Source organism: Dasypus novemcinctus, chromosome 11 (genome assembly GCF_030445035.2).
Source record: "Dasypus novemcinctus isolate mDasNov1 chromosome 11, mDasNov1.1.hap2, whole genome shotgun sequence".
NCBI lineage: Eukaryota > Metazoa > Chordata > Mammalia > Cingulata > Dasypodidae > Dasypus > Dasypus novemcinctus.
The window spans coordinates 114,649,670-114,666,164 of NC_080683.1; the positions used below are offsets into that span (position 1 = coordinate 114,649,670).

Here is a 16,495-nt window from a genome sequence, read left to right on the forward strand (position 1 = left end):
CATAAAAACCTCCACACCAAAATTTCTCTGTCAGTCAGTCTTTTACAGCTGCTGCTTGCCTCAAAGAGACAGAATTTGGAATACTGAGATAACTGTGCTGAAAGAAGACATAAGGGCAGAGTATGCAGCAAGTTCCAGAGTGGAAGATGCCCAAGCTCCATTACCAGGCTGCTACCCACGTTATTCTTCACACAATGCTGTCATATACATACACACAAACAAAAAACACCCCCTTTTCAAATATGAGAAATTATCCAATAAAACATGACATGGAAGCTCTTGAAAGATATTCCAAGAATAAATAATGGAAAGGAAATCATTTAAAGGCAGATGGAGAATGCACAATAGATTAATGAGAAAGGAAAGCAGAACGGTTTTTTTTTCCCTAAAGTTCCATGATATCAAATGTATTTTTAAAAATATGGTTTGTGAGAGATGTGCTTAAAAGAAAGGTACAGTATACGAAAGAAAAGATGATAAAAACAACAGGAGATGAAAAAAAAGTAGGCAGGTCAAGGGAAAAATGAAGAGGAGGGGAACTACTGCAGATATAAAACCACATTAAAAGCATAAAGTACAATAAACACAGCTAAAAAGAGATTGAGACATAAAGAAATATTTTAGGAGAAGGGAGCAAAATGGAAAATAAAACATTAAAGTGACTGGAAAGAAAATAATATACAAGACAAAGAAGAGTAATGTTTGCGTAATTGGTGTATCTGAGAAAGAAGCAGAATAGAACAGAAATATTCAATGATATAATAGAAGAAAAATTTTGTTACATAAATGAAAATCTGAATCTGTAGAATGAAAGGAAAACGATGTAAAATGATCAACACCATAACGCATTCTAGTGGCGTTAGTTCAAAGGTAAAGAAACAATTTTACTGACATGCAGAAAATAAATATACAGATAGCAGAATCACCTACAGGGTGTTAAAAAAATAATAATCGTGCTAGTTAGCAACACACTATAATGAAAGAACAGGAAAACATTGAAACAACATCTGCAAAGCCCTCCAGGAAAGAAAGGCCCAGGATTACCATGTGTCAATCTGTCATACAAATATAGGCCACAGAATCATTTTCAAATACTCAACAATTGAGGAAACATTTCACAAATGCATTTTTGGAAGAGAGGGGAAGGTGGAGGAGGTGGGGGGTGGGTAGTACCCAGGGTCAAATCAAGTTAAAATGTTATAAATCCTGATAATTAATAAATAATGACTAAAATCAGGAGATAAAGGGGGGAGAGAGTAAGTGTAAGAAAACGTAACTCTGCTAAGCAAAATTTTTTAAAGCAAGAAATCAATAAATAACAGATAAAGGTAATCCAATTAAGAGAAGTTTAAATATATTATAAAAAGTATAAAAGTAAATACCTAAGAACTCAAAATATTAACAAAAATGAAAAATCAAGTGGAGGTGAACTATAAGTATATTAATTTCTTCATTTTTCATAGTGAGAAGTCAACACTTATTGTTTAAAGTTGGCAAATTAAAAAACAAATGTTTAAGAATATTATGACATTATTTTAAAAAACTACAAAATTATCAAGTTATCAAAAAGTACATTCAAGGCTAAAACAAACATAGACAATATCAAAATATATAATACAAAAGACCACAACATTAAAAAAAAATTCACAGAATGTAATATATCTATCATATCAATCCCACAAATGGGAAAAACCCATCTGTTAAAACTTGGTTCTGAGAAACTCAAGTATATACAGGATACACAACTAAACCAAAGTGACTCAAAACATTGAAAGCAAAATGATGGACCACATAAAACTTAAGGAAGCAGCAATCAAGACATTAATATAGTAAACAAAATGAATTTAAAGCAAAAAGCTTAAAACAAACCAAAAGAAGACAACTTTAACAAAACAGACAAATCCCTAGAAAGATCACAAGTCTTTGCATATCAATACATATACATAAAATCAAGAAATAAGATGAAATAAAAATGCAGGGTTATTATATTTTAACTTACCTCTCTTAGTCTACAACCAATCTCAAAGGAACGGAACATAAGAATATTGCATTCTATAACAATAAAAGCAGAATTCAATAACAAAACACAAAATAAAAAATTCGTAACAACCTGGAAATTTCAAAACTCTCTCAGACTCTTGGCTTAAAAGGGAAACCAAAATCAAAATTGCACATTATCCAGAAAATAACAACTCCAAAAGAATCCAGAAGCCACAGCTGATGCAGTATTCATAGGAAAATTACTCTAATAATTATTGTAAAGGCATAATTGATAAGAAAAAATGGGCACAATGCACATCAACTTCAAGGTACAGGGGAGGAAAGAAAAATATGGGGCCAAGACTTAGTTTGACAATTCATTTCTTAAAGCACAGAGAGAGAGAGAGCAACCTGAAGTATATGTACCAAAAATATTAGTTTCTGTTAAAACTAAGTAGTAAGCCTACAGGTGTTTGCTATATTAAGTATTTTTCTAAGTTTGAAATATTTCATGAAATAAAATTAACTTCGAAGGAGAAGAACTGAAAAGTCATTTAAGTTAAACTAAATGTTCAACTCAGAAAGCTAGAGAATAAAAAATGGATAAAAATAAGGAAAATAGACTTCTACATGGAAAAACACACAAAGAAATTAATTTAAACCAGTAGAACCAATATATCTATCTAGGCGCCAATTCAGGGGAGGGGAGAGGGCAATAAGATAAATTGCGAGGTCATAATCAATAAAGGAGAAAACTGGGTAAAGGGGGTAGGTGGTGGGAGTACAGAAAACAATACTTTCAATGAGAAAGGAGAATTAGCCACCAGTATAGAAGAATCTAAAATAATAAGAAAATAACGTTTAACGTGGATAAAATTTAAGGTTTTCTAAGAAAATTAAAACTTTCAAAACTCGAGAACACTGAGAAAGAAATATCCTATCATAAAATAATTTCAATGTACTTAAATTATTCCTGAGCATAAAGAAAAACTCTCTAAATACTCCTTATAAAAGCATCACAAGAAAAATCAAAAGTCAGCAGTCAGCACATACATACACAACTATAAAATAATTTTATGAGTAAATTGAATAATCTTCAATAAAATATTATCACCTAAAATCTATCACATTAATTAAAAAGAATAATCCACCTAACCAAGTAGAGTTGTTCCAGTATTATAAGACTATTAAAACAACGTTTAATGTTATCTAAAGCCTTCTGGCATCAATGGGGACTATTTTTTTCTCCAAAAATCTTTGATAACATCAAGCATCCCAATAAAACATTCTAACAAATGTTTTCAGTAACTTGACAAGCTATTTCTAAATTCATGTGGGCAGGAAAAGTCACGTGGTTCATGGAAATTATGAAAAAGGAAAAAAAAAAAAAAAAACAAGCTAGCCCAACAAACTTGAGAAGCTAAGACTAATACAAAGCTACAATAAATGAAAGATCTGTACTGGCATAGAACTAGACAAAGAACTATAGTAGAACCAGAGCCCCCAAAATAGGGACAAGTAGAGAGGAATTTAGATGTCAAAAATGACATTTCAATCCGATTCTTTTTCTTAAAAAAAAAGATCAAAAATTCAACAAAAGACACTGTGACAAAGACCCAACTATTAGAAAGAAGAAAGATGTTGGTGGAGAAACTGGGCTCATACCTGTGGGAGACTGAATTATGTACCCTAATTTAGACATGTTCTTAATTTTAATCCACCTTCCTGTGGCTGTGAACCCACTGGATTTAGGATCTCTTGAGTTATTTTAATTAAGATGTGGCCAAACTAAATGAAGATGAGCCTTTACCTGGATTACTTGGGTCCTTAATAAGCGGAAGAAAATTCGGACACAGAGAAAGCCATAGGCAGGAACCAGAAGCCAACAGAACCCCGAAGAAAGGAGAGGACATCGTCATGTGGCACAAGGCAGGGATACAAGTCAAGATAACCGAAGGGCAGACAGCAAGCAGCCAGATCAGAATGTTACAGACTTTGGGGAGAAAGCATGACCTTGCAGAAGACCCAATACTGTACTTCTCTTAGACTCAAAACCGTGAGCCAATAAATTGCTATTGTTCACACCAATCCATTGTGTGGTATTTTGTCACAGCAGCATGGAAAAAAAGATACCACCTTTCCCCCAATAGTGTCTGGATCAAAGACTTGCATGTAAAGAAAAAAAAAAGAACTTGTAAAACGTATGAGAAGAAACAATGATTAGAGAAAAGATTGATGAATTTGAATAAATAAAAATTTTAAATGTCTTATAAGTAATAATAAACTGGTAATCAGAAAAAGTATTTTCCACACATATAGCATAAGGTTAATTTTCAATAGTTAGATGGCAAGAGATGGATGGATGGATTGAAAATCATAATGAAAAATAACCAACAAAAATGGGCAAAGATTATGACAGTTGTAAGAAAAAGGAATACAAATGGCTTTAAATATATGGTGAGAGGCAACTTCACTTATTAAAAAAACAAAACGAAAAGTTTTCCAATTATCAGATTAGTACAATACCAAAAGGAAAAATACCCATACTGATGAGAATGTGAGCAGAAACATCCATAAACCGTTGAAAAGGAAACCAGTAAGATCTCTATTAGGGGCAATTAGGCAGAATCTATCAAAATGTTTAATATACATGCTTTTTGGCTTTAGAAATTAAATTTCTAGAAATTTAGGATGTGCCTTTTGGTATCATTAGAGATAGCAATTAAAAACACTTAAATGCTCACCATTAGGGGTTGTTTAAAGAAATTTTTGTGGTATAGCTATACTAGGAATTCTATGCTGCTTTAAAAAGAATGATCTGTATATGCTGGTAAGGAAAGAGCTGTAAATTAATATTATTAATTAAATTAATATTATTAAGTGATACAGACATAAAAGTGTAGTACCCTCCCATTTGTGTACAAACATATCTGTGAATTCACAAATGTGTAATATGCAAGGAACATTTTTCTGGAAGAATAACACAGAAGAAACCATCTATGTATAGTGACTTTCTCTGGAAAACAAGATTGTGGGATTGCATGAGAGAAAGACTCATTTTTAAATTCTTTCCTACATTTATATGCCACTTATCTAAGCTGAGGATACAGCAGTGGACACAGAAATTTTCTACATTCACAGAACTTATATGGTGGTGAGGTTGACAGGCAGCAGAGAGAAGACAGATAAACAAAAACAAGTGTGCATATGTGTGCGCATGTACACACTTACAAACACATTCACTTTCACTATGTCAGATAACACAAGTGCTGTTAAGAAGAATAGGAGGAAGGGTTAGGAGAGAGCGCACATGTGTGTGGGGGAGGGGCACAGAGTTACCATTTTATACAGATGAAGATTTCCCTACCTCAAGATGGGAATAAAGTGAAATCTAAACAACAGTCTGAAAAACAATTTGCTAGAGAGGTGTGTGTGTGTGTGTGTGTGTGTGTGTGTGGAGGAGGAGGATGGGGTACAAGTACCATAGAAGCTAAGGAAGCAGAGGAAATGAAGATAAAGTGTTCTTGTATGGGCTTGGGTAGAAGGGTACACTTACACAGAGGTCAGTCCATAAAGGGCCATATAAAATAATTAAAAGGTTTTAGACAGGGGAACAGAAATTTTTAGAAAAATTATTTGGCTAAAGTACAGCAAGTACTTCAGGGAGAAATAAATGAAAGTAAAGAAACCAGTCAGGTGTTTTAGGAATTCTGCTAAAATCTAATGGCATTTACAAGAAAAGGTAAGTAAGATGGCAAACAGCAGGCTGGGGAATGTATACACTTCATACATACATGTATCTATGTATTTATTTATAAATACTTCGGTCATCGGTTATAAGCAGTAGATAAGGGAGAGAAGAATCAAAGATGACACGATGGTTCTCATTCAGGTAACTGGTGATACTAACAATAAAGATGGGAAAGAGGAGGAGGAGACAGTGGGGATCAGCTCTGAAGAGTGTGATGTCATATACAACACAATGCTATATAATTATGCATATAAGTATCTATAGCGTCCCCCTCTTTGAGGTAAGAATCACCTTTATTCGCATTGGCCTGCATCTAAAATGACACTTTAAGTCGTACGAATCAGACATGTCAATGTCAGAAGTAATCGTGTACCTGATTAGTTCTTTGACCTTCCATTGCCCCTCTGTAATTACCAATACTTGTTATAACCTATACTTTAATAGTGTTTCTATGGGAATCCTAAGAACATATAAAATTTTATGCTATGGAAAACAAGCATTCTAAATGACAAATATCTTAGAAGAAGAAATTCTAACAGGTAGTTTGCTTTTTTAATTTGTTTACAGAAACATAAAGTAGTATCTACAGCATGAATTATTACAATACCATTCTGAAATACCAAGATTATATAAAAAATCATAACGGATAAACTGTGATGTTCTCACACTTGATTTAAGAAAATCTCAGAATTATAATTTCTTTAATGTAGCTTTTGCAAAAATGTATAAATACACTTAAAATGTGATAAACCCTTTAAGCCTAAAAATTAAAATTACAATAGTCAAATGTATAAACTGAGCCTTATATAAATATATGTATACAGATAAAGGTAGTAAAGAAATTCATTACTCCCACCCTGTTCAGGAAACATTATCTTTGTTCATATATATTGTTTCTTTAAATAGAAAATAGAATTAACTTCTAAGCTATTATAAAATGTATTTTATAAACATACTCTACTGTGAGAGCACAAAACAAGACTCTGCTGATATACAGTCCTTTCTCAATAAACACTTGTGTACTTGTAAATATGCAATGGCCACAAATAGATTCAGAGTCCATTTAAAAGGTAAATAATTACGTAAGGTTTTATTACTTTTATCTTAACTGTGTTTCCCTTAATAGGGCTTCCTTTTACGTACAAAGAAAAGCACTCCTTTTATCCTTGGTGTGACAATTAGTTCCATGATTGCCCACTGAGCGCTAACAAATACAACACAATCACAACACAATCGGAAGAGTTACCGCTACTTACAGAAGAAGAAAAAGGAGAGTATAGTTCCTAGAAGAAAAGTTCAAGAAGAATTTAGGTTAAGTGGCAGGAGGAGGGAGGAGGCACCACAGAGAGAAGAGGTTAGAATACCAGTTTAATAACCAGGAAATGAAAAAAAAAGAAAGAAAGAAAGAAAGAAAAGTGTTCTGTACAGAAATGGAAGCCTGGTTCTTGGTAATTAATTTTAAGAATCATAGCCAAAAAGGCCAACTGAAGATTTTAGAACATAAAAGGCCAAAACAACTATGAACAACAGCAGATCTTTTTAAAACGAAAAAATATATATATATAAAAATAGGGCAATTAATTTTAAAATGTTTCTAAATTTTATAGCATTTAGAATGTAATTACAATATTATTATTCCTAAAGCAAAATATTAATGCACTTGACTGTGCACTTCAAAGTTGATATTTGAACTGGAAAATAAAGTAAACCCAAAACAGCAAACCTGAGCTACCAAGGCAGTGATGCATCACTGAATGGCTGCTAGGGCAGAATATGCATTCAATGCAAACAATCAGCATCACCAAGAATGTCTCAGTGGATAAGCGGTCACTCATCTTTTTACCAAGGGCCTATGGCCAGGGTGGATTCTCCTTGGTACCCCAGTACCTGCTAGGAACCTCAGAAACTGTGACACTCCTTAACCAACAGGACAAGCGCATGTGATATGCACACCTGACAGGCCAGGAGCCATGGCAGGGAAAGGGATTGGGAATGAATGTATTTAAAATATTACTGCTTTCCCTTGCCACCCCGTAATAAAGAATTGTCTTTTCCTGCAGAAATAATCTCATAAAGATTAGTTACAAACCTAATCCATCAACAAAGACCTACAAGGTCTGCTATATGACTAAAATAATATTTTCTTTCCACTTGAAAATTTAGTTTATTATAAAGAAGGTAAAATAAATCCCATTGTTTAGCTTCAATGTGAATTCAATGAGTACATGTGAAAAGTGGACCACTTATGTGGTACTCAATCAGGAAGTATCATCCATTCCAAACAAACACTTAGAATACAATTCAATTCTAAGTTGGAAACTGACTATATACAAAATCTCATTAACAGATCATATATTTATAATTAATTAAGAATTAATTACTAAAATGTCTGCCCAAAGTTCAACAAGTGAAAAACAAAATCAGTAGTTGGGTAATTCAAACTTTAAAAGTGATCATAGGGAAGCAGATTTGGCTCAACGGATAGAGCCTCTGCCTACCACATGCAAGGTCCAGGGTTCAAACCCAGGGCCTCCTGACACGTGTGATGAGCTGGCCCACACACAGTGCTGATGTATGCACAGAGTGCCATGCCACGCAGGGGTGTCCCCTGCGTAGGGGAGCCCCACACGCAAGAAGCGCGCCCCTTAAGGAGAGCCACCCCGCACAAAAAAAGCGGAGCCTGCCCAGAAGTGGCACCATACACACGGAGAGGTGAAGCAGCAAGATGACACAACAAAAAGGGACAGATTCCAGGTGCCACTGTCAAGAATCCAAGAGGACACAGAAGAACACACATCGAATGGACACAGAGAGGAGACAACTGGGGGGGGGGAGTCGGAAAGGGGAGAGAAATAAATAAAAAATAAATCTTGAAAAAAAAAGTGATCATAAAAGGAAGCGGATGTGGCTCAAGCAATTGGGCTCCTGTCTACTATACGGAAGGTCCAAGGTTCAATACCCAGGGCTCCTGGTAAAGGCAAGCTGGCCCACGTGAAGTACTGGTCTGCAGAAAGTACTGACCCATGCAGGAGTGCTACCCCACACAGGGGTGCTGGCCCAAACGGAGAGCTGGCGCAGCAAGACAACACAACAAAAAGTGACAGAGAGGAGGGACAACAAGAGATGCAGCAGACCAGGGAACTGAGGTGACACAAGAGAATGATCACCTCTCTCCCACTCCAGATCAGCTCCCGGAGCCGCCTAATGAGAATACAAACAGACACAGAAGAACACAGAGCAAATGGACACAGAGAGCAGACAATGGAGGGAGGGGGGAGAAATAAATAAACAATTGATCATAAAATATAGCTTGTGATATAAAAGGCTGCATAAGTATCAGTATTATTTGCATTGAAATATAGAATATAACTTACAAAAAAAAAAACCTGAACACATTACAAGAAATCAAGTGTTTGGTGAGGAAAAATAAAGATCTAATGCTATCTTAAGTTGTCCCACCAAAATACTGGACATAAAAACACCTACACAGCTAAAAAATACTGAAATGTCATTCCAAAAATAAGTAGAAACGAACTACAAAAAAAAAAAAAGAATGACCAAGTGCCTAGTCAAGTCAAACATTTCTTTACTGGGGAAAGTACAGCTGTCTTATTTTCACTAAGAAATAATATTTTAGTTACGACCATAATTTTTTCAGTAAGAAAACTAAATTTAATAATGACAGTATCTTTTTTACTTAAAAAGATCATAATTTCTAAGTAGCAATTTTTCTTAATATTCTTCATTACTAGAAAATTTGAATTAGAAATGCAAGCAGTCAGATGTTATTCTTAGCATTATTAATTTCTTGCATTCTGATTTTTTTTTTTGGTTTTGTTTGTTTTTCAGGCAGTAGTTCTCAAGTAGAAGTACACATCAGAATCATCTGGGAAATATTTTAGGTGGTCTCTCTGGGACTCCCAAGTCCCATGCCTCATTGATTCAATCTGTCTGGACAGAAGTCACAGCAGCTATCTTTTGAAAAACTTCCCCCAGTGGTTATAATGGACAGTTGAGAACACTACTTTAAGGGATGAAAAACTTATTTTTTCTATTGCTATAAGAGCTCTTATAGAAGAGTCTGCCATTGCTGAAACTCGTGATTATGAAGCACGCAAATATAAGTAGCAAAAAGGAATCCCACATTCCATTATTTACGGTAAAAGACAAGTTAGAGTTCTCATAAAATTGTCTATTCAGAGAACATGCAAACATGATAAACAGACAGAAAGATAATGTATAAATAAACGATAGACAGATGAGATGGATACACAAAATAATAGGTAATGTGACAAAATGTTAAAATTGGTAGATTAGGTATTGGGATATTGGGGGTGGGAGGTGTATGTTGGAGTTTTCTGTATGAGTTTTATATTATTTTGCAACTGCCCTGCAAGTGTGAAAGTACTTCAAAATAAAAAGCAACATGCAACCATGCTTGAAAACATTTTCTATATATTTATTTTAATGTGTGCATTTAGGACAAATGGTTTTTGAAAATGTATAAAAAATAATTTAAGTATTAATCCAACTTCAATATTTACAAGGTCCCTTAAAGGGTTTTCATTTCATTATTATCATGAAAAATGTATTTTATTTTAATAACTTCCCACAGTATTCTAAAAGTCAGGAATTTTAAGAATTTCTGATAGAAAAATGCTAATATTCATCTACAGAAAAATAATGAAACTGGAATGATACCAATAATACTTTAAAATATAATTATATCTTAGCCAGGCTATGCCACATATCATAAGAAAAATCTTCATCATTGAACCATAATCCAAAGTGGTGGCATTTTCCTTTGAGAGAAAAACACAAAAATATTTATAAAAGAAAATTTCTCATCATAAAAACGTATAAAGTTGAATATTTCAAACAAAAATATCTGAGGTTTGACTTCACAATATCAAGTCTCCATATGCATTCTGTAAACAGACACCCATTATAGGTTATCAACCTAATAAAGCCAGTTACACTAAAAGAAGATATATTTTTAAAATTTCAGTGCAAAAATACATATTAACTAACGTTATCAACTCACTTAAGATAATTTTAATATAAAAATCACAACTCCAATCCCATAATATAAAGTGAATCTTAAAAAAGACTTTCAACTGATTTAAAATAAAAAGCTCTACAACAGTTATCAAGTTTTCCTTTTGTTACTATTCTCTGGTAAAAGCTTTCTTTTGATTAGCTTTTACAATGTCATCAGGAGATGCTGATTTGAAGTCAAATGGTGTTATAGCTATAAGAGGACTTATTTCTTTGTCCTTTACATCTTGAACTTGTCTACTATATATAAAAGTCTTATAGAGGTCAAGGGTGCGTCGCTTGCAGCTTTTCGTTGGGTAACGAAGACACAGTGTTGAAGCAAAAGCTGAAGGTCTAGCAGCAAGGGCCTTGGTCCAAGAGACAGAAAAAGGTGGTTTCCTACTCAAAGAGCCTATATTGTTTTTCTTACTGTCTTTAGTGGAATTGGAATGTTTCACCAACTTTGAACTTATAACTTTGGTTCCTGGTGTTGAAGCAACTGATTGGTCTACTATAGGTTTTGGAACAAAATCTGGGGCTTTTATTAGGACACTAAGATCAATATCTGAATCTATTCCAGGAGACCTCATATCAGAGAAACTGGGGTCAAAGGAATCTTTCTTAATCTGAGATGTGTCTACATCAATTGCTTCTGCAATCAAATCAGATAATGACAAATTCTCAAGGTCTCTTACGGGAGAAGCTTTACAAAATGCCAAAGATGACAGAGATCCTGTTAATTCTGGTATTCCAGTTGAAGACTGATAACGACTTGCTAGTTGTGACAGGGGAAAGGATCCCAAACTTAGATCTGTGAAACTGGCAGATGGCTCATTACAGAGATGAGACAAAGTAAAGCATTGACTTGGATTATTTTCTTTGTGTTCCTGAAACAGTTCAGTTAGGGATGGACTTTCATACTGGGACAAATGCAAATTGTCATTTTTTGAAATGTAATTCTTGGCACCTTGTTCAACTAAAGAAATATTTCCAGTCTTTTTACCAGCATTTAAATTATCAAGAGTCATGTTTTCCAATGAGCTCGTTAGGTGAAGAGGATTATTTAAACTTTCTGAACAGTTTTGTACTGGAATGTTTTGGAAATCAGGTAGTGACTTATTTTGAATACATAAAGAGTTATTAGGCGTGTTCTTTATCATTAAGGATTTTAAATCTGATATCCCTTTAAACTCAGAATTGTCACTGGAAACACATTCAGATGGATGAGGTTTGAACAAATCAGCACCTGGACTCTTTGAAAGGTGACTTTCCAGGCTGTGAGAGGATGATAATCTGACTGATGGCTGACTTTTACATGATTCATAAAATGAATCTCTTGGCATATCATTAATCAGGTCAGCTAGTGACAGCTCTTGTGTTAACTTACATGATTCTAGTTTCTTTTCACTTTTAGGTCTGTCAAGTTTCTTTTTTTTAAGTAGTAAACAGTGACTTGGTACAACTGATGAGTTATGATATAATCCATATTTTGCTACTGGGCCAGAAATATCAAAGGGAGTGCTAGTGCAATCCAAACGGTTTGCAGATGAAGGACAATAGCTTTGAACATTATCAGCTGAAACATCAGAGGAAGAACATAAAACTCCTTACCTTACAAGAGCCATTAATTTTCAGATGAACAGGTCGACATTTACAGAAGACAGTCACAGCAACCAGAAGGAAATAGGAAATGAGGCATTCAATTACTAAGTGCTTCTTTTGATTATTTTGATATGAACAGAGTGCTACTTGATCATTATTTATTTAAATTAGTACTCTAAAAATATGCTAAAGGACAATAAAGAATGAATTTTACCTTCCTTTAGCAATCTAAAGTCACCTTCATACTTTCTTCACAGACTTATATAAGTACCAAGTTAAGTCAATATTCTAATTTTCATAAATTATACAATGTGAGGTTTTAACATAAGTTACAGTCACAGTTATCTCAAATTCAAAATTTCTAAGTAAACAATGGAAAAAACTGGGTTCAAGTTCTGTATTTTCAATGGATTAAAAACAAAGAAGCAAACAAATAACACCCTGTAATTTCCATCATGCTCTGGAATACACTAGAAATACAGATAAAGGGCCAGTTAACAATGCGACACACACACACCAACCCTTTTATTTCATGGTAACAGAGAGCATGCAATCTTGCTGTGACAAAAATCTAACCCACAGGTTATAAGAAATATCAACCCAGTTCACAGTTAACTATCCTTAACAGATCACCAAGTTCAAGTGATAGAGATCATACCAATTAATATAAAGATTCCTCAATTCCCCTCTTATGTCCAGTAAATTCCAAACTGAACCCCAAGCTGTACAAATCTAAAACAAAAAATCTACCTGTGAAGGGGAAGAGTTGTGTAATTATGATACTTACAATACTTAATATACTTATAGCTCTTATTAAGAAACAAAAAATGTTGTTTCTATGTGATTTTACTTTCCCTCTGCTTTGCTGGCTTTGTGAACAAGTGAAATAACCCAAAAACAGGTTATAACAAAGGAAAGGGAACATAGTACTCAGCTTGAAAATGCATAAACTAGAAAATCAATTATTAATAGTTAGCAGTAACATGCAAAACTTTCGTTTATCTTAAATGCTCAAGACAAATCAAAATGTCTTTATAAGCATTAACTATATAAAAAATCTAAGAGAACAAGTAAAAGCATACCTTTTGCTATCTTTCCTGTAGATACTGCTCCCTCATTCTCAACCTTCACGTTCTGCATTTTATCTTGTTCCAGAACCACTAACAAAGCCTTCTGCACATCAAACTTGTTTTTCAGAACTGCTTCAATCAAGATTTCATCTGGTACAGCATCTCCAAGTATCTCTCTCATGTGATCAAGGCATGAATAAAGACGGGCTAAAAGAGACAATAATAATTAAAGGCTGTACTAATGGTGAAAACAACCCAAGTGCCCATCAAGAGATGAAGGGATAAACAAAATGTGGTATATACACACAATGAAATGCTTATACATGGATGAACCTTGAAAGCATCATGCTAAGTGAAAGAAGACAGACACAAAAGGACAGATATTATAGGATTCCATTTATATGAAATATCTAGAATAAGCAAAATTAACAGAGACAGAAAGTAGGTAAGAGGTGACCAGGAGATAGAGGGAGGTGGGAATGGGGAGTTTTGCTTAAAGGGTAAAGAGTTTTTACTTGGGGTGACTAAAAATTTTAGTAATGGTAGTACAACGTTGTAAAAGTAATTAATGCCACTCAAATGTACACTTAAAAATGGTTAAAACAGCAAATTTTCTGTTATATATGCTACACACTTTTTTAAAAAGGGGCTACTCTAAATGGCGCCATAAAAGAATCTTCAATCTTCAAAGTTGATATCACGATTATATTTCTTTCTATAATATACTTAACATCCCACATTAGAGAAACAATCCATTCACTAAGAAATCCCTATACTTCTGAATATTTACTGTTCGAAAAAATGTAAAGGGTACACAGAATATCTGTTTTCAGTCAACAATGATGAAGGTATCTGCACTAAAGATGATTTACAATGTGTATCAAATGAGCAGTACATGTAGAACCTTATTTCTACCTTGCTAGTAAACTTAGTTAATAGTTTCATTAAGTATACTTCTTAAATTTGTAACTAACCTTAAGCTTTCTTTCATGCCAACTTCGGTTTTCCCTAGCCAGCTAAAATCATCCTAACAACTTAAATGTGGGCAATAATCTAATACAAAAATGTCTTAATAAGGAAATTCAGAAGATCAAAGAGAATATAGTCATTTTAAAAATTAAGTATTTAAAACACAAACTGTCTAAAACCTGTAGATTTTAACTTTTGTTACAAAAGAGTAACCGTTCATAATATTTACTAATGATATAAATTCTAAGAGCAGAGTCTTTGTATCCCTAGAACCTGGAACAATACGAGGCACCTAGGATCCAATTAAAAAAAAAAAAAAAAAAGAATGTCCATATTAAATTATATTTATATAGCACACAAAAATTTTCAGACTATCTTTATATACCTATCTTTTGTAATCCTCGCAATAACTCTATGATGTAAATATACAAGCAAACTCTAATTTACAAAGATGAAAAGATTGAAAATCATGGAACTACTAAGTTGGCATAATCAAAATAGAACCAAGGCTGTTGTTCTCCCTATACCCTGAAGCCATTTTGCATTTGTATATGCTTACATGTTGGCCAAGGAATCAATAAGACAACATTTCTTTAAAGAAAAAAAAAAAGCATTTGATACTTTTTTCATTGCTCCCTTTTTACTTAATAAAAAGGAATTCCACAAATATCTGGGTAATTCTACTTTGCTTGAATCTAAGATTAATTTTAGGCTACTAAGTTGTGTTTGAAAAATAATAACTACTGGATAAGGACATGAATTGTTGAAAATGGAACAGAACAGTTAATATAGCTAGTATCAAGGCCCCTTCTAAGGCATTCTAGCAGCTATTTTCCACACGTTCACCAAGAAGCAGTATGGTAAAAGAGTTAATTAAGAGTGGAGGCAATGCAGTCAGGCTGCCTAGGTTCATATCCCAAGGCCACCGACTGGCTGGTTCAACACTGGGCAAGTTACTGCTCGGCATCTCATTTTCCTCCCCTATAAAACAAGGACAAGAACTACCCTACCTCATAAGGTTGTTAGGAAGATTAAATACATTATAATTCTTGAACAGCACACCTAGAACAGCACTGGGAAAGCATTCATTAAAGATTAGCTACAATCATTATTATTATTGTCCTGCAATTACTTGCCTATGTCAGGTGGGAATGATTATCTTTCTTCCTCAAACAGACCTCTGAGTTCCATAAATTCTTAAAAAAAAACTGTCCACTGAGGCACAACAGATAAAGAACAAGGCTTCTACTCTATTCTTACCCTCTCATTCCATGGTAACTTTATAATACTCTTTACAAATACAATTAAATACAATTGAGGCATTGATATAGAAGACCCTCTAAAAACTTTTATCTGGATTTTCAAATGCATTTGCAGAGTTGATAAATACTTTTTATTTCTTCAGTATCTGTTGTTCCCCCTTCTCCTTTCTAATTTTGTATATTTGTGCTTTCTATTTTTCTTGATTTAGTTAGCACTGGCTTTTGACTGGTTTATTCAAAGATCAGCTCTTAGATTCATACATGTCTACTTTTTGTATTCAAATTAATAGCTATAAATTCTCAATTCAAGAAACACAAGAGAATAAAACCACACACTAGAGAGAACATAAAGGCTCAGCTCTGTTTGCCCCAATAGATGACATCTCTTGTCACCTAGCTGTGGTGGTTCTGCTACAGTGTTCACTAGTCCGTGGCTTGAGTGATGTGTCTGAAGCAATGTCATGTTTGAAATATATTTATAACAGAAGGCCTAAAATACAAACATCCTTGTTAAAATATTTAAGAGTTGAAAAGAAGCAAACTTAAAACTAGTGTCACTGCCATTTGTAAGGGTTTTTTTGAAGCTTAATTTACACTTTTCTGAATAACAGGGCACTTACATTCTGTTACTTTGGACCTAAGCTTTTAAAAAATAAAAAAAAAAAACAGGCTTTTGAATCTAACATCTTTGCAAGGAAAGGACTTGCTTTGTAACCTAATCATAAAACTCAGGAAATAATAAAACATTCCTAAATGTTCTTATAACAAATCACTGGAGACTCTCCCCTATGGAAAAGATGAGATAATGAGAGAATGGGACAATT

General features: G+C 33.8%; 1 protein-coding gene across 2 annotated transcripts in view; it reads right to left on the reverse strand.

Moving 5' to 3' along the window:
- Positions 1-16,495, reverse strand: part of HBS1L (HBS1 like translational GTPase) — a 90,535-nt gene that overhangs the window by 64,869 nt on the left and 9,171 nt on the right. The window contains exons 4-5 of one of the 2 annotated variants that reach the window (XM_004465282.5): positions 13,453-13,647; positions 10,784-12,374 (exon numbers count right to left, since the gene is read on the reverse strand). In XM_004465282.5, coding sequence (XP_004465339.1) covers positions 10,900-12,374; positions 13,453-13,647 — 1,670 coding nt within the window. In that variant the 3' untranslated portion in view covers positions 10,784-10,899. Of the gene's footprint in view, positions 1-10,783; positions 12,375-13,452; positions 13,648-16,495 lie in introns of those variants that run through there. The other variant, XM_004465281.4, reaches the window with a different exon arrangement.